The sequence below is a fragment of the Notolepis coatsorum genome, assembly GCF_963971535.1.
Source record: "Notolepis coatsorum genome assembly, chromosome: 11".
Classification (NCBI taxonomy): domain Eukaryota; kingdom Metazoa; phylum Chordata; class Actinopteri; order Aulopiformes; family Paralepididae; genus Notolepis; species Notolepis coatsorum.
The window spans coordinates 103800003-103819940 of NC_140175.1; the positions used below are offsets into that span (position 1 = coordinate 103800003).

Sequence of the window (19938 nt, forward strand, 5' to 3'; positions counted from 1 at the left end):
AACTGTGGGTCTGTAGTCAGGAGTCAAAGAGGAAGAATCGACCGCGCCACTGGACAAAATTCGTGGTTTGAAACCGAGAGAGTTGTGACAACAGTTGTTCAAACTAACCGTCCTTTTGAACTGAGGTGGGTTATTTCACTCAGATGATGGAATTATAAGACTAGTTATGATGTGATGATGTTTACTTATGGAATGTGACTGTTATCTTCTGTATCAACACACCAGCTATAACGACTGTTGTTGGATCCCCACGGTTAACAATGTTGAAAACTTGAGACTACTGGCACACGTGGATTTGGGAACAAGATCTGATACTGGGGAACCAAACAGATCTCCAGCTATCGCCATTCTGCCTTTCTTACGGTAATGGAATTCATTTCTCAGAGTATTTCTTCATACTGAAACCTTTTGCCTTGGGTCATCATTTCAAATACCATACTAACCTGAAATAAGAAAGGGAATTTTTTTGGAATACATAGAATACAAGGTAACCATTTGATTAGAAATGACACATCCCATTCACAAATGTTTGTGGGAGCCATCTTGTATCCCTCTTAAAAATAATTGCTTAAAGGGGAATGCCATCCATTTTAAGAATTTATATACTGTGTCCTTCCTGTGCCCAAGAACAGTTGAGTCAGTATTTGTGAACATGCACCACTCTTTCCCAAAGCTAGAAATCAGATAGAGAACCCTCTAACTGGTGATGTCACAGAATGTCAAATCTGACAATGAAAAGGCAAATTGGGTTTATATTCTAGCATTGCTGATTTCTAGCTTTAGGAGAGAGTGGTGGTGCCTGTTCACAAATACTGACTGAACAGTCATTTCCACATTGTGTGTCTAGAAATCTGACATGGATAAATGCTTATCATGATAAGCATTCACAACCTGTGAATGAAATGTGTTACATTCCATTCCTAGAGGCAATTAGGCATTGTCTTTATTCTGTGCGCACGCGAGGGAACATTTATGCGTATGCGCGGGAGCGCGCGCACGCACCCGGGAGTGAGTGTGCATGTGGCGTCATTAAAACACAGTGCAGCCAGGTATGAAATCACCAACGCACCACTGCACATACAGGGTTGAAAACCCTCATTCTGGAACTACGTGTCCTCTCATATTAGGAGATTTCCATTTTTAAATCCCATCTTAAAGCCTACATTTTCTCTCTTGCGTAGTCTACTACTACTTGTGCTTATTTTACTTAATTTATTGTGCTGTTGCTTGTTGCAGTTATGTTATAAAATATCATGCTTATAGTGCATCCAGTTATGTGCACAGGGATTAGGCCTTCACAAAGGCAGCTCCATTCATCACCGGAAACAAACTAAAATTGTATTCCAATGTCATCTATTCAATAAATAATTTAAGGTAAATACATGAGTTGGCCTGACTGAACCATTGTTATGACGTATTATTGTTATGACTGAACTATTGTTATGACTTATTATTATGACTGAATCTTTGTTATGACTGAATCATTGTTATGACGTATTATTGTTATGACTGAACCATTGTTATGACTTATTATTGTCATGACTTATTATTGTTATGACTTACTATTACACCTCTCTGCTGTCTGTGGTTGCTTTTCCCAACCTTCTGATTTTATTCTTGTCTGTAAGTGACTCTTGGACTTGTATTCAGGTGACTACAACTGTTACCTTCTGCTTGTGTTAACAAATGTATTCAGAGTTCGTCAGAATTGCCCAAGATTATACAACCTGATGGCCTTTGACCCGGATGGGGACCAGGTCTTGTGCAGATATGGAACTGCCAGAGGAATAGAGTGTAACAGGTGCAGCCTACCCTCAGGATTTCACATTAATCAGGTTGGTTAGCAAATCAATATTTTCAGTGCCGTATCAAATACTTTCTTTAATTCTTTTGCTTAAACCAACTGCAGTATCTAACCTTTTTTAGGGCTCTTGCACATTACACTATAACCACACCGTGACACCTGGTGTCTATGGATTTGAGATGGTGGTGGAGGACTTCCCAACACATAACATCTCCCTGGCCTACACAAATGGATCTCCATCTGTCAGGTCTCCACTGAGTACATCTACTACCACAACTAGGCCGACTGCCTCCTCTCCTCCCCTCAGTAAACTTCCTTTGCAGTTCTCTCTCCTTGGTAAGTCATCCTCTCCTGCTGTACTTGCATGGCATTTTATACACAGCGTAATGATTGATAAATAGAAAGATGCAATGTCATGGTAAAGCTCAGGTACTGTGATTTTATGATGAATTGAAAATGGGGGACCCTGATGTAAACAAGATGAAAGTCTTTCTCTGGTCTGCATCCCCTTAACAATTGTGTGTATTGAGCCGTACTGTATTGTACCCATTCTGCAATCTGTTAATACAATTTTCAATCAATCAATCAATCAATAGTATACTGTATTTTGGAGCAGTTAGATACAATTATATGGTAGATTATCTGGTAAAGATAATAGACGTCACGTCATGCTCGAATGGACTTACGAGAAGGTTACGAACTAATTTCTTCGTAACTCGACTTACGAACTTCTCGGGCCGATTTTGGCATGATTGAACAGTTTCATTACGGAGATTCGTTCATAGCTACAAACAGGATTTACGAACGTGGAAAGGCAGTTGTAAGTTGGACAGACTAGTGTGTGCCCGTGTTTCTAAGGGCTTCATTTGGGTGAAATCATGGTGATTGCATTCACGTCGATTCTACAGACATCCAATTATTATAATAATAAATACGACAAAATCTGTATCATTAAAAATTACGTTTTGCATTAGTCATGACTCAACAAGGTATTGTGAAATAAATAAATAAGAATTAAACCAAATCTCACGGATATAGCTATAGTGGAATATACTATATTAATAGTCCATATACCGTCTTCTTCTTTATTGTTATTCTTTATTGTTGGTTTTATTTATGTATTACATTGCTTAGTGTGCACATCGTAAGAGCCAGTGAAGAAACATTCCACTGCTCATCTTACTGTTCACGAGTTGAACCCACACAAATGACAATAGACACAAAGGATAAGTTCAACTAATTCTATATAAATCTATAGCTTATGCAGGTGGCTTGGTGAGGATGCATAATGAGCACTCCTGGCACACACACATACTGTATACGTGTTTACTCACATTTCTGTTTACTAAATCCAGATTTAACTCTGCCATTGGAAAGACGAGATTAGGCCCGATCCATAGATGTATGACTTGGCCATAATAAGGTCATTTATAGGCCTGATATTCTATATTCTATATTCATATTTCAATGGCCATGTGTCCGGATGGCAAAATGCTGTACTATATCTACAAAACCTCCTGTAAATCATCTGCCCTTTATTCATTTTCTTAGATATTGTGTACACTTGATCTCAAGAAGGTGCTGAATGAGCTCAGTGGCAATTCTGGTCAATGTTAGCATAGTGTTATTCACCGTCAAAGATGGAAAAAAGTATAATAATATAATTGATATTCTCCTTTGGTTCATTACAATTTACTCAAGCATAGTAACATACACAATATATGTGACACTGGGAATACATTCCCTGAGGTTTATAGATGTCCCTAGATACCAAAAACATGCAAATGGACCTTGTAGAAGTGGAGCAATCTTCCATTTACCTAGGTATGTACTTTTAGGCAATTATTCTGAAAATATGGCTAGGGCTTAAACAGGCTACTGGTTATATGCAGGGAAGCATGTATCTTGGTGTTTACATTTATCTCCATTTGAATTGCAGTGGATTCAGCTGCTCCATCTTGCGTTGATGGAGTATATTTTCCCAAGTTCCTGCACCCAACACCCAGAAATGGGGAGCGACTCCATGCTGGAGCCACCCAGGAGATGGAGATAAGAGTCAAAGCACAAGCTACAAACTCAATGTAAGGGAAATAGGGAGGTGTAGTGGTTACGTTATTGCTGTTTCTGGCTGGTCCACCATCTTGAAAACGCAATGTAATTCCCCATTGACCATTTCTAAATCGTCTCGTTTAAAACAAATAAAGCATTAACATTTGCACGGTGTACCTTTCTGTGCCTATTCATCCACAATCTATAGCTCAACATGAAAATATTCACAAAAAAGCCAGATATACAAAAAAGTCAGTGATTATAATAAAATCGGGACGTGTTTGTTTCATCTTTGTCTACAGAGTATATGATGTCCTCATCAGTGGACCTCTTAACATCACCAAGCACAGGACCACACATGATGAGTATGTTATCAGATGGACTCCTGTTGAAGAGGACCTGGGAGACCATTTCTCCATTTGCTTTGTCGCTCAATCAGTAATTGGGTGAGCATTATATTTATTTTCTTCCACGAAAGATGCAGCATCCCCACATTTTAGAAGTGTGTGAGAGAGTCTAAACTGTGTGAGTCGTTGGCAAAACTGATTCTCCAGCCTGGGGTTGTACTGTGACCTGGCAGTGATGATGACACAGTTGAACTCATGTTTGGTTTGGTGATATTCATCCCCACCCTTTCCTTGAGCTCCTTGATGTTATTCAGGACCCTGAGCTCCTCAATGGTATTTCTGGAGGTGGGATTCCTCCAAACATTTAAAGGGGACATGCATTATAAATGGCTTTTTGTTTAGCATGGTTTTATAGTAATACTAGAGCTGCCGCGATAACCGCATTACCGCGGTATCGCTGTTGCATCACGCTCACCGCAGAGTTAGGCTGAATACCGCGTCACCGCTGTTTTTTATCATAATAATAAAGTTGGCTTGCGGCTTGCGGCTCTGCAGATATACCCTACTCGGTTCCAAGCGACCCTATTGGTCCAGCCTGGCTCTGCGGCTCTGCAGATACCCCCTACTCGACGCCTCTGAACGAAAACAGAACGCCGCCATCTTTACTGCCTCGCTAAGGATGCATTTCATTCAGGATTTGTTTGCGACAGAACCAAGTGCAATAAACAAAAAAGAATGGATTCACTGTGTATTCTGCCTTATTTATTGATGAAACAAAACCGACATCAACCCAATTTACCACCGAGCGGAGAGTTTAGTGTCACAACAAGATCGCTGATGTGTTAAGTTTGTTGTTGTTATCCGATATACACGAGAGGTAACGTTAAACCCGGGTTTGCTTGGTAGAATACACAATGAGAGGTAACGTTAGCTTTGGCAGAATAGACGCAACGAGAGTCTGGTTAATGTTGTTATTGATTGATTGATTGAAACTGTGTTAAACTCTGGCTTGCTGCAAGCCCTCGGACATCTATGCCCACGGAGCTTTCAGTGTACACAAGCGAGCGGCGGCGGCCCCGCCTGCATCCCCATTCCCCAAACGGAGTAGTACCTGGCTGCAGTGGAAAAGGAACGAAGTACCAGGTGCCTAAAGCGGGTCGAGTCGAGTAGGTAATATGCAGTGGAAAAGCGCCATTAGACTAGAGGCAGGCTATAAGAGTAGACTACTAAAAAAAAAAAAATGCATTCAAACTTTTTTTTTTTTTTTGTGCGCACTGTGCGGTAATTACCGCGGCGGTAGGAAATATTGCGCAAATTCGTGCGGTAAGGAAAATATCAATACCGCGGCAGCTCTAAGTAATACAGGTTAGTATCAATGGGTCTGTGTCTCTAATTACCATATTGACTCACCAGTCTAGTCTCGAGTTCACGAGATCCTCCCTCACTCAACTATGCTGTTCTGATTTGACGGTTTTGTTTACGTGAATATAGCACTGATTTGCATAACTAACGCCCCCTCTATGGTTGACAGCGACAGCAGAGCGAGTGGAATTATCTTCACTTCCTCAAATAGAGCGAGGCAGACAACGAGCGAGTGAGAGAGAGGGAGAGAGATGGAGAGAGAGAGATAGAGAGAGAGGAGCTTCTGTCGGGGAAACAAACCGTGCGCGAGGAAGCAGCAGTAGCACATACTCATTTACACACAACCTGGACCTCACGTGGGGAAGCAGCAGTAGCACATACTCATTTACACACAACCTGGGCTGGACCTCGCGCGGGGAAGCAGCAGTAGCACATACTCATTTACACACAACCTGGACCTCGCGGGGAAGCAGCAGTAGCACATACTCATTTACACACAACCTGGACCTCGTGAGGAAGCAGCAGTAGCACATACTCATTTACACACAACCTGGGCTGGACCTCGCGTGGGGAAGCAGCAGTAGCACATACTCATTTACACACAACCTGGACCTCGCGTGGGGAAGCAGCAGTAGCACATACTCATTTACACAAAGTGCTTATGGGCAGAGCCAGGCCAACACAGCCTGAAATCCAAAGGGAGAAAAATGTGGCTTTTGAGTACTTGATTAGAAATATAAAACAATGCATCTTTTTGAATAAAAGCTTACAGATGTGTTCAATAGACTCACAGGAATTGTGTAAAGTTGCCCAAATTGTGCTAGGAATAGCAATGCATGTCCCCTTTTAAGGCCTATTTATTTATTTACTTTCTTACTAAGATCTGGCATTTACAAAAAAAATTGATGCTTCTTAACAATATGATTGTAGGGAATAGCTGTTCTTATTCAATCATATAAAAAAAACACAAGGTTTATAATAGATGTATTTTCTAATGACTCAGGAACATTCCATCTTCAACCAGTCACCACCACAACCGACCACCACCCACAGTTTCTGCACAGTAAGTTACCTTCTTCTTTCTTTCTACATTGTGTCTAGGAAAATGTTTCAAATCAAATCAAATGTATTTGTAAGGCCCGACAACACACGTTAATGTCCCCATGGGCCGGACACGTCTCCTTTAAACAAGTCAAGAAGAAACATCACAATAAATCAAGAACAAAACAAAAACACCATAAAGTCCAAAACATTTTTAATAGATAAAATAAATGAATGCAACACTCCCAGGCATACCCCACCCCTCACTAAAACCCAGCAATAGGAAAAAATGCACCACAGGCAATGTGGAGGAGAGAAACCTTAGAAGGGCAGTTCAAGGAGGGATCTCCCTTCAGATGTCAGTGATAGTAGTGTTGCTATAAAACAGGTGAAACAGTTGGTAAGCATGCACTTATGTGTTTCTCTGAATACTGTCTCTGTAGGCAAGTTGGGAGTGTATTATAGATGTTTGTATGAGTTGGAGGATCATACTGGTAAGAAAGTGGTTATTATGTAGTGCAGTGGTTCTCAACATGGATCCAGGGACGCCCAGGCAACCTTGAGGGGGTTCTAGGGGATGCCCATTAAACATTTTGATTTCACTATTATTTAGTTGCCTAGAAGTCAACTTGATGAGTGTATAAGAATGACTATTCAGATAGTTGTCCCTCCACTGTCTTCAACTACAGTATGATAGGATAGTTATGGGGAAACTATTTTATTGATCATTTGGGATGTCCGATATTATCGGCCTACCGATATTGGCATTAAAATTTGATATCGGAAAATATCTGTATCGGTTTTCAAATTTAAAAACATTTTTTTTTTTAATATTTCTTAACCTTTATGTACCCAGGCAAGCAAGTAAGAACAAATTCTGATTTTATTTATTGTCAAAAGTATGCATAATGTTGTGTTAATTCCACAACAAGAGATATGTAATGTTAATTACCTGAAATTATTCCGTTTTTTGGGGGGGGAAACCCTGCATATATCGGTATCGGTTGATATCGGTTGATATCGGTATCGGAAATTAAGAGTTGGACAATATCGGTATATCGTATTGGTAAAAAAGCCAATATCGAGCATCCCTACAATAGCCATCTTCTCAGATGGGGGTCCCTGAGAGAACATTTTATTAAATGGGGTCGTATTGTAATGCATATCAATTTGAGGTTTGCGAACCGTCTCAACAGTTGAGAGCTACTGATGTAGTGAATAGCCTGGCAAGCTGCTAGCAATCTCAAATAGCCCTGATGAGGTCATGGTTAAAGTGGTAACCTGCTAACAATCTCAAATAGCCATGGAGAGGTCATGGTTAAAGTGGTAACCTGCTAACAATCTCAAATAGCCATGGAGAGGTCATGGTTAAAGTGGTAACCTGCTAGCAATCTCAAATAGCCATGGAGAGGTCATGGTTAAAGTGGTAACCTGCTATCAATCTCAAATAGCCCTGATGAGGTCATGGTTAAAGTGGTAACCTGCTAACAATCTCAAATAGCCCTGATGAGGTTAGCTTTAAAAGAGTATAGATATCTGCAATATCCATATTTTGGCAACATAGGTGATAATCAGTGTTGGGACTAACTCGTTACAAAGTAACGTGTTACAGTAATGCCATTACTTTTGGCAGTAACTAGTACTCTAACGCATTACTTTTAAAATTCAGTAACTCAATTACCGTTACTAAATGGTTCGTGACTGCGTTATTTTTATGTAGATTGGTTGATTGATTGATTGATTGAAAATGTTATTAACAGATTGCAGAATGGGTACAATACAGTACAGCTCAATACACACAATTGTTAAGGGGATGCAGACCAGAGAAAGACTTTCGTCTTGTTTACATCAGGGTCCCCCATTTTCAATTCATCATAACATTTATGACATAGCCTACACGACATACAGATATACAGTACTGTTACATCCAGACATTTATGACATACCAGATTTACAAATACAGTATTGTTTGTATACTGCGAGTAGCGAGTGGTAGCGAGCTGCAGCACAGTACTGACTCCTGTGTCACATGCGGAGACACGTTGTGGGCATGTTTGTGTTTACTCTAGTCTAGACTGTCATGGCGGCGCCCACTAAGTCGAGTTTTTACACATGGAGATATTCTCACTATTTCTCTTTTGTCAAGCACAAAGAAAAGAACGTTTTAGTTAAATGTAAATTGTGACTTGGCTCAAAGATCCTATCTACTGCCCAAAACAGCAATTAAAATCTGTTGAAGCACCAGGAGAAAGAACATGCTTCAACGAAGCTATAGCTGAGTCTAACGTTAAAGACCCAAACTCATCCCACTCATACAAACATGGAAAATGAGCTAAAGAAAGGTTTGAGGGGCTGGACAGTCTGGACTACATCTCGACCACCGCAGACATTTGGTCCGTCCACAACAAAAGCTTGCTCGGGATAACATCTCACTGGATAAACCCCACTACTTTACAATGTCAGAAAGCTGCATTGGCCTGTAAAAGGATAAAGGGTAGGCACACGTACAATGTCATTGCTGGTGAGATTGACCACATTCAAGCGATTGAAATAATGTTGTTTTTGTTTTTTAAGTAACTAAAAAGTTACTTTTCACAGTAACACATTGCTTTTTGGTGTAAGTAATCAGTAAAGAAACTGAGCTACTTTTGAAATTAAGTAACTATTAATGGTAACTATTAGTTACTATTTTTCAGTAACTTGCACAACACTGGTGATAATCGATTCATGGTAAAACGTGACATAAAACGTATCCCTTCCTGTGCCAGATGCTTTTCCTGGGAATGTCCACCCAGTGTGTGTAATAGCAGAGGACAGCAAATGTAAAATGTGAAAATCTTAAAAACTAAAAAAAGAAAATGACTGAAAGACATTTTATTTATATAAAAGGTATTGATATATGAATCAATAGATAAAAGTTGAAGTTGTGAATTTAGTCAAAATCAATTCTGTAAATTTTTACAGAAAAACAGAAAGTACAATAAACCTTTAACATCATAAGACTGTGAAAGAATTTAACCGGAGCTAAGAATGTATCAGTCAAATATAGACTTAGTTAACACAGATTTATTTAAGGGTGAAGAAGAGAGGAGGGGTGACCGGATGTTAAGGTGAGCTAGGAAGGGGAAGGAGGGGGTAGACAAGGGGGGTGGTAAAGACAATGGGTACAAAAAATCAAGCAAAGCAAATGAATAAAGGGCAGATGATTTACAGGCGGTTTTATACAGTACAGAATTTCGCCATCCGGACACATGCAATTTGAAATATGAATAATATAGAATATCAGGCCTTTAAATTACCTTATTATGGCCAAGTCATACTGTACATCTATGGATCGGGCCAAATCTCCTCTTTTCAATGACAGAGTTAAATCTGGATTTAGTACCACCAGGCGCCCGTTACAGGGCAGCAAAGACAGTGAATGAAAACGACTGTAAGTACAGTTACTTTTTTATAATGTCCATAGCTCCGCCATTTTTCATCAGATTGAGACGCAGTTTCAGACGTTCAAAGAAAGGTAAAGAAGCAAACTACGTTGTATTTTATGGCAATAACTTTCAGGTTTGTTTGACCCGTGAGATATAATCACGGAAATAACGTAAGAGTTTTTCGCAAAGAATATTTTCAACAGCTTTGACAGAGCCTGGTGTGAGCTGGGTAGTGTAGTTTTATGAAATTTCGATGTCCATCGAAAGCACTGGGTCTCCTCTCTCTTAGGACTGCAACGGTTTCATGAGGCATTATTTCCTTGCATCTAATTCATCCGATATCCGCCGGGATGCGCAGAGATATTTATAAACTCATATTTCGCTAATAACACTTAAATACATTGGTAAACAAACGTAGTGCTGAAAATATACATTTTTGATAGGGTTAGGGTCTTTACTCTTGGCTACATTTGAAAACTGTATTGATCTATTTATCAGACCCCGGACTGACCCCGGACTGTATTGATCTATTTATGACAAGATATTAATTCCGTCGGGCTTAAGGGGTTAACCCTTAGGGGTCACGCTGGAGCTTTGAACCCGTCGGCGGACAACAAAAGAAATTAGAATCCCTCTTAAAGTAAGTTGATTAACTCATTTATGAACTTATCTACGTGGTCCTCATTTGACACAGTCCAGCAATGAGAACCTTGTGGACTCCACCACTACATGATGAGGACCGTGTGGACTATACTCAACCACTAAATAATGAGCCCATTCCACACAATTGTGTGTGTGGTACAGTGGTTGAGTCTGATGTGTAGTGATATTTGTCTATTTGTTTCAGGTCCGACATCTATCAGTCCGAGATGAGATGTGTTGTGGTTGAGGTTGTGCCGAAAAACAGTAAGTGATATTGTTTAGATCTGGCAAGTTGTGTAAAAAATTATCATTGCATCCTAATGCATTATACAGTATGATTGTGTAAATAGTGTTCTAGATAGCCAATGGTTTTGGGTCCTAATCACAAGAGAAGTAGAAGTTGATGGCAAAATCCCATTCAACCTCTTCCTGATTCACTAACGCTAACGGTCTCTATAGCCTGGGCCGCACGTGACATCAAAACACGAGTTTTACAAGGCTTTTGAGGCTGTAAAATGGTTGTTTACATTATTAATTGAAAAAAAACATCCCTGTGAATGAAGTTGTGATGAGCAAAGAATGGTGAATTCCATATTGTAGCTTAGACATGTTTATAAAAATAAAAAGGATCACAATTTGGAATAGATGCCACAATGTGATATTTGTTATTCCAGTTGAAGCACATGTGATTTGCGAGGAGAACACCATGACAGTAGAGGTGAACAAAGTGTCATTCCGAGGACTTGATGAAGATCACCTGCGTCTCAGTGACCCCAGAAACACAGTCTGCAGCCTCCAGACCCACTCCAACAGCACTCATATCATCGCTGTCTTCCCCCTCAATGCTTGTGGCACTCAGATCGAGGTACTGTTATTCACTCTTTCTATTAGGCTTCTTGTTTCATGATTTACAAGCGTTCATTAGTTTAGTTTAGTTTATTTGGTTTATGAAAAGGACAGTGTGCATGTACAGTGTGCATATGTAGTCCTAGACAATTAACACATACACACAAAAAACACATACAATATAAAACAGTCATATACAGTAAGAGTACAAAGAATACAAAAAACAAGAATACAGTCATAAAAAGACACATCCCCCCCACCCTCCACCCCTCCCTTCCACCTTACAATAAAAAGCACAATAACATCATATTCAATGTATTACAGGAAACAATAAAAGCACCCTACATAATAGGCACAATTTAAGAACTCCTTACATAAGAAAGGTGCTGAATGCTGAATCTTAAAAGTGTGGCTGTCAGCATTCATCCCAACAACATGGTAGATGATGTTCTCCCACCGTTCAGAAAGATTGTTTACCACGCTCTCCCTTGTTGGGCAACAACACCTGGTCACCAACTTCAACAGATGTCAGCATGCCTCCTCAACTGCTTGACCACAGTGACTTGTGCTTTATTCCCATAGTTTCCTCCAGATCCTTCCACAACAGCTGGACATACTTATCATAGTTCACATAGTCGTCGATGTTTAACCCCTTGAGCACGAGATTTATTTCACGTCATAAATAGATTAATACAGTCTGTATTATTTAATGTAGCGTTTTTCTTTCAAATGTAGCCAAGAGTAAAGACCCTAACCCTATCAAAACAGCAGTCAAAGTGTATACTGTATCAAGTTCAAGTTTCAAGTTTGTTTGTCACAATAAAATACATGTACTTTACGGTGAAATGCTTGGTTCTGTATGAGCCCCTGAGAGTGTGCTTCATACAGTAAAAAAAGTAAGTAAAAAAGTAAGTAAAAGAGGAATATACAATACAATATACAAAGTACAGCCTAATTACAATCTAGGTACAGTGAGTAAAAATGAGTAAACAGTGAGGTACAAATGCAGACAGTGAGGTACAGAACTTTAAGGTAAGGTGCAAATGCAAATGAGGTATGAATGTAGTGCAAATCTCTTTAATAAATAGATTAAAAGTGAGTGTTAATAAGGTGAGTGTTTGTTTAAAAGTGAGTGTGTGCATGTGGATGAATGTAGATGATGGGTTGTTACATAGAGCCATTGAGCATAGAAGCTCCTTCTGAGTCTCTGTACTGGCCATGAGACTCCGGTAGCGCTTGCCTGACCGCAGCAGTTCAATGAGGCAGTTGTTTGGGTGACTAGAGTTTTTTGTTATTCTCTTAGCCTTGGCCCTGCAACGCTTGTTATAAATGTCCTGGAGAGTGGGAAGTTGGGGAGGGAGGAACAGATGTAGCCCTTCACTAGCTTCTCAAAGCACTTCATGGCCATGGAGGTGAGAGCTACAAGGCGATAGTCGTTGAGGCAAGCGTGCGTGGATTTTCTGGGTACAGGGACAATAGTGGACTTTTTCAGACAGGTGGGGATGACAGACTGTTCTAAGGACAGGTTGAATATGTCAGTGAATTCCGGGGCCAGTTGGTCGACACAGACTTTTAGGACGCGACCGGGGATGCCGTCTGGTCCTGCTGCCTTCCTGGTATTCACTTTCTTAAAGGTCCTTCTCACCTCATGTTCTGTTATCCAAAGCGACTTACCAGTTCTGTATGACAAGTCATCAGGAAGGGCACGACTCTATCAGCTGAGTAACAATGTTCATCAAAGTGTTGAGTGCTACAGTGTATGTTAGTTTATTAAACCATTGCAGTGGCCTGTAGGCAGGCCCGGACTGGCCATCGGGAGCACCGGGAGTTTTCCCGGTGGCCTGGCCTGGACAGAAAAAAATAATTATAAAAAATTGAAAAAAAATTAAAAAAATATATATATATTTTTTTTTTTTGCCAGTTAATTGTTTCTAGTTGTGGCGGCGGCGCGGCGCGATAGTTAGATAACCTAGGTGGGTTGGGAACAACCAGGATTTCACTGTCTGCGACAGAGTTGGAGAATTATCTGACTCTCTCTCCCTCACGCGGATCACACACACACAATGGAGCCGTGCTGCCGCCTGTGATTGGTGGAGGCGGGACCAGGCGATAAAACTGATTGACAGCGGAGGTGTCGAATGGAATGGCAGATGGCACTCAGATGCAGAATAACAGCCAGGCAATGAGGCAGGTAGTGAGGGACTCGGGAGAGATACAGTAGAGCAAAAGTCAATTAACGTTGATGTCAAGATGGACAGTGGAAGAAAGAGAGGGTGGAGGAGAGAGGGATAAAACAAAGAAAAAGAAAGGCCCTTACAGGAGATGCTGCTAAATCCGGCAACATTTATCAAATGTTTTCTTGCACCAAGGTCAAGAAACCAGCAGGTTAGTCAGTGATAAAAATAAGCATGTGGATGTTAGCTAGCTAACGTTACCATGCAATGCATCATCTCCCCTGTCAAAAGCCCAATGTTAAATCTGCCAAGAAACAAATAAATTATTTAACCCTTGTGTCTGAAAACTAAAGTGTTATACTCTTACCATATTAGGGGACTAAATTGAAAAACGCCATAAAAAAATTATATGTTGAAATAATTTCCCACTTTCGTTTCCATAAATATTTTATTCAACTTCAGATTAAAAATGAAATACTCCCACTTTTCTGAAAGGAGTTTTTAAATCTGACATTACAAAAAACAATATGTGGTGGTTATGATTGGGGCTGAAGTTGAATAAACAATTTATGAAAGAGAAAGTCAAAATAATTCCAAAATAATTCAAAGATTACACACCTTTGTCAGATATATTGGCTACAAACATGATCACTGCAAAGTTATAAAAAAATAAGAATCTGATCAGACACAAGGGTTAAGTTGTTGTTCCCTTTCTAATTTCCTCAAAAACATCTAGTCTAGTTAATGTGATCAATATTATTTGACAATTGATGCTTTTTGTTGGAAATTTCAGTCAGTGAGCTCATACTTTGAGCTAATTTTATAGTTAAAATGATTGAGACAACGCAATCTTCTGTCTTCGTTGTGCATGCATGCGTGTGCTCACCACGCGCGATACATGTGTCACTATTCTGGCAGTGGCTACTGTTATTATAGTATTGTTAATGAAAGGTCTGTTATTTAATGTTTGTGTAAAGGGCTATTTTAACTGTTGATGGGTAGTGCATCAGTAAAGTGAATATGGTATTGTGTTCCTGCTCTGTTTGAATAGGTGGAGAGAGTGGTTAACTGTATTATAATAGTAAATAGAAAAATATGTTGTGCTCTTGCTTTTTTACTTTTGAAGGTGGAGAGAGTAGCATTGCTAGTGCCACAACAGTTTTATTTGAGGTTCATAACAGTACATTGTACTAAGCAATTGTTGGCTTATTAGTTTGTGATTCACATGCACAAAAATTCACCAGAATGCAGGAAATTAAGTCTTTGTAACAAAAAAAATCCTGGTGAGGGACCCCCAGACCCCCCGCTTAAAAAGTGGCCTGATTGGGGCTATATTTCGCGCTATATCTCCCGGTATGAATTATTTCCCCAGTCCGGCCCTGCCTGTAGGCTGTTGTTAATTACAGCCTCAAACCGTGCATAGAAGGTATTGAGCTTGTTTGCCAGGGAGATATCATTATTCAGCATGGGGGGGGGGGGGGGGGGGGGGGGGGTGCCTTTGTAGTCTGTCATCGTTCTGAGGCCCCGCAACATACCTCTGGAATCAGCCTGTTCTGAATTTCCACCTTATCCCTGTAACACCTTTTTGCCTCTATTTACTGTCAGCACTATGTTTGTTTACCAATGATTTTAACTTTATTGCCATGAAATAGAACGTAGTTTGTTTCTTTACTTTTCTGTGAACGTCTAGAAAAGAAGCGCGTCTCAATCTGATGAAAAATGGCGGAGTATTTTTCATTACAAAAAAGTAACTGTACTTACAGTACATTTACATTTTGTCATTTAGCTGACGCTTTTATCCAAAGCGACTTACAAGGTCTGTACGACAGGTCACAGTAGATTTCATTCACAGTCTTTGCTGCCCTGTAACGGGCGCCTGGTGGTACTAACTCCAGATTGAACTCTGCCATTGGAGGAGATTTGGCCCAATCCATAGATGTATGACTTGGCCATAATAAGGTAATTTATAGGCCTGATATTCTATATTCATATTTAAAATTGCATGTGTTTAGATGGCAAAATCCAGTACTTTATCTACAAAAAAAACTGTAAATCATCTGCCCTTTATTAATTTGCTTAAACTTGATCTGCTGAATGAGCTCAGTGGCAATGGTCAATGTTAGCTAGAACTGCCTCTCCCTGAACGTCAGCAAAACAAAAGAGATGATTGTGGACTTCAGGAGGTCGGGGGTCAAGGACTACAGCCCCCTCAGCATCGACGGGGCACCGGTTGAGAGAGTGAACAGTTTCAAGTACCTCGGAGCCCACATATCCGAGGACTTGACATGGACCACACACATTGACAGTGTTGTGAAGAAGGCACGACAACGCCTCTACTTCCTCAGGCGCCTAAGGAAGTTCCAAGTCAGTCAGAAAATCCTTAGGAACTTCTACTCATGTACAATAGAGAGCATCCTGACTGGCAACATCACCTCCTGGTTTGGGAATAGCACTGCACAAGACCGTAGCAGACTACAATGAGTGACACGTTCAGCCGAACGCACAATTGGAGGGGGGCTTCCCACCCTCCAGAACATTTACAACAAGCGGTGCAAGGGGAAGGCTAAGATAATTATTAAGGACTCGAGCCACCCGAACAACTGCCTCTTTGAACTGCTGCGGTGAGGCAAGCGATACCGGAGTCTTAAGGCGAGCACAGAAAGACTCAGAAGAAGCTTCTATCCCCAGGCCATCAGGCTGCTAAACGAACAATAATCACTATGCAACAACCATCAAATGCACACAGCACACACACCCACACGCACACACTCACTCAAACAAACAACACACTGCAGCACCCACTCTCCACACTTTAGATCACACAAACACACTTACACTTTATATTTATTGATAAAGGATTTGCACTACAACTCGTACACCTACTGTGAATTGTACCTAAATTGCACCTCGTCCCATTTCTCCATTTCTGCCTTGCACTATATAGTATTGTATATTAGTACACTGCACAGTATTGTATATTGTATGGTAACTACGTCTATTCTGCATCGAACATTGTACATATGTCTGAACTTGAACATGGTATTATTCACCGTCAAAGAAAGAATTTATTATAATAATAATTTATATTCTCCTTTGGTTCATTACGATTTACTTACTCAAGCATTATAATAATAATAATAATAATAATAATAATAATAATAATAATAATAATAATAATAATAATAATAATAATAATAATAATAATAATAATAATAATAATAATAATAATAATAATAATAATAATAATAATAATAATAATAATAATATAATAATAATAATAATAATAATAATAATAATAATAATAATAATAACACTTTTCATACAGAAATTGCAGTTCAAAGTGCTTCACAGCAGTAAAAAAATACAGGCATAAGCGAGCATAAAAAAGATAAAAGAGGTAGCAATGTAAGGTAAATCACAGTTTTTCACATTTACATTTAGGATCTAACATCCCAATAGGCCTCTCTTGTTTACGGTTTCATTCAGTAATACAAATAATAAAATAGAATAGACAGAGTAAAAAAGTGTGGTTTGATTCAGTTAAAAAATAGGCAATACTAAAAATAATAAAATAGAATAGACATCAGTAAAACAGTGTGACAAAATAGTTCAATACAAAATATACAATTACATTTACAATAGAGCAATGTATCGCTCATAACACTTTGAGTTTCTTTACAAAGTTCAGTTCTAAATGACTTTATAGAACAACAGAGCAGTGCGTCGCTCTCAACTTAACAACAGTGCATCGCTCTCAACACTTTATAGAACAACAGAGCAGTGCATCGCTCTTAACTAAATTACAGTGCATAAGAGTTTGTGTCAGGATATCCCTGATGTTTCATTTAAATGTCTGAGCAAAGAGAGGTTATCTTCGTGCATATCGACATTGTAGTAGCCGGAAGTGAGGTCCATGGTGGATAATAGACAAACGTGGATTGGATAATTATTGTGTAATGATTATAATAACATCCAGTATTCCTCTTGTAATGATACCACTAACGTAAACACTGGTGTAGTAGCTCACAAGGAAATGCCGACCAGCCAATGAGAATCCTTAGAACAAAGTAAACACTATTCTATTGGTTATTAGTTACCTTGGCAAGTGGAATCACAATCAACTCCGTTACACCCAGAATACTGTTTTTGACCTCACAAGAAAAACAATGAAAGTGATGGTTTTTTTTTGTCTGGGAGCAGTATGTTCTTTGATGGCTTTATATGAAAAGAAAGTTTGAGCAAAAGCGGAGCCTTGTCTTGGAACACTGCAGTCACCCCTAGAGGTGGACATAGAGGCTCTGCTCAGTGACTCAGAGCGAGACTGCACAAATTAATTCAGCGGGGGGGTGGTACCTGGTAGGATCATAGCGTTCAGATAGGTCTTTGTGGTTTCAACTTAGTCAGGGCTGCCTGCGATAATGCCTATGCCTATGGGGGCAGCGGTGGCCTAATGGTTAAAAGAAGCGGGTTGTGGGGGCGGTCAGGTGGCGTAGCGGAGATTGCGTTCGTCACCAACCCTGGAGACGCTAGGATTCGCCTGTTCGAATCCAGCTCACAGCTCCGGGGTTGTCACCAGCTTGGCTGGCCATTCACACTAATACAATTGGCAGTATTAGAGGGTGGGAGAAGCTGGCGGGGTGGGTCCGGGTCGTTGTAAACAGCGACTCCTACAGTTCGGTCGGGGCGCTTGCTAAGCGCGGATAGGATCTAAGTGGGATAGTGTGATCCTTCCACACGCTACGCCCTCTCAGTGAGAATCCGCGCTGCCAGGTGAAAAGAAGCGGTTGATTGGCTAGACGTGTGTCGGAGGAAGCACGTGATCGTGATAGCCTCCACTCTCCCAGACCGACTGTGGGGGGTAAGTGCGCAGCGACCAGGAAGGGGATTGGGAATTGGCATAACGACTAACATTGGGATGGGAGAAAATCGGAGGAAAAAGGAGGGGAAAAAAAATTTAAAAATAAAGAAAGAAAATAAAAAAAATAAGCGGGTTGTGACCGGAAGGTCGCTGGTTCGATCCCCCGGACCGGCAGGAAAAAATCTGGGCTGGTGAAGTGAATTAATAACTCTCTCCTATCCCCTTAACACCAACCGCTGAAGTGTCCTTGAGCAAGGCACTTAACCCCCAACTGCTCCAGTGGAGTTGCTCAGTGGCCAACGGTGGCAGACTGTGGTTGTACTGGGCAGCTCCCAGGTGTGAATGGAACTGTGTGAATGTGAAGCAGGGCGTTCCTGAAAAAGAGCATCTGTGCTCAGCGAACCTACCCTGGGTAAATAAAGGTTAAAAAAAATAAAGTCTATGGGCCATTAGAAGAACTTGCTAGGCCCAGGGCCTGGGACAACATGGCAGCTACGATTAGCGTTGCTCTGTTCAGCAGCAGTGTCACCATAAGCACTGCTTACGTGAATAACTTCTTTCATTGCAGGAGGATGACGATAGCCTTCACTTCAGGAATGAAATCACCAGCATTGACAACAACATCAATGAAATCATCACCAGGGGACACCATGTGGAAGTGAAGTTCTGCTGCCAGTACAGCAAGCGGGAAAATGTGTCCTTGAGTTTCTCCGTGCACAGGAGCAATGTCACGTTCAAGGAGAAAGGCTTTGGTACATTCACCTACCAGTTCGAGTTCTTCCGCAACAACCATTTTAGCCCAATAATTGATCCCAGTTACTACCCATTGGAGTTTGATGTGGGGGAAAAGATTTACATGGAGATAGATGCCACGTCTACACTCAACGAAACCGAGCTGTTTGTGGAGTCCTGCAGTGCTGCACCATATGATACTCCCAACTACTCGCCAGTCTACCCCATCATAGAAAACGGGTAAATACAGATACAGTAACTGATGGACTACTGTTTTGTTTATGAAAGTCAGTGTCATGTTGTTAGGTTAGAATGTCCCTAATAGACTCATTATTTAGGCTAACATCTTTCTTTCAACTGTTTTGTGTAAGTAAAACCAATTCTAAGGACTGAACATCCAATATGAATTTTGTTTTCCTTTTACCAGGTGTATCATCGACCAGACGGTTGAAGTCTATCTGTCCAGCCCGAAATATTTCAGGTTCGGAATGGAGGCCTTCAAATTCATTGGATTGTATGACCAGGTAAATACATTTTCTGTAGATATGATGGAGCAAATTACTACATAGAAATTGTCATTTTAGTTAAAAACTATCCATCATGCTACCAAATAGGCTATACGCTGTGATATATATGATCGCTCAATCTAATGATT

General features: G+C 40.3%; 1 protein-coding gene and 1 long non-coding RNA gene across 2 annotated transcripts; both read left to right on the top strand.

The window, feature by feature from the left end:
* The first annotated feature begins 262 nt into the window (after positions 1-262).
* LOC311236915 lies at positions 263-4269 on the top strand. Its single transcript, XR_014620263.1, has 5 exons — positions 263-363; positions 1697-1835; positions 1927-2140; positions 3744-3885; positions 4156-4269. It is a non-coding gene; the product is annotated as an uncharacterized lncRNA (long non-coding RNA).
* A 7110-nt stretch (positions 4270-11379) lies between these two features.
* LOC311237230 (CUB and zona pellucida-like domain-containing protein 1) lies at positions 11380-19527 on the top strand (the record flags this gene model as incomplete). The annotated part of the gene is made up of 2 exons (XM_084325037.1): positions 11380-11538; positions 19120-19527. The coding sequence occupies 2 exons, from the start codon at positions 11380-11382 to the stop codon at positions 19525-19527; spliced, it is 567 nt and encodes a 188-aa protein (XP_084181163.1).
* Positions 19528-19938: the final 411 nt, after the last annotated feature.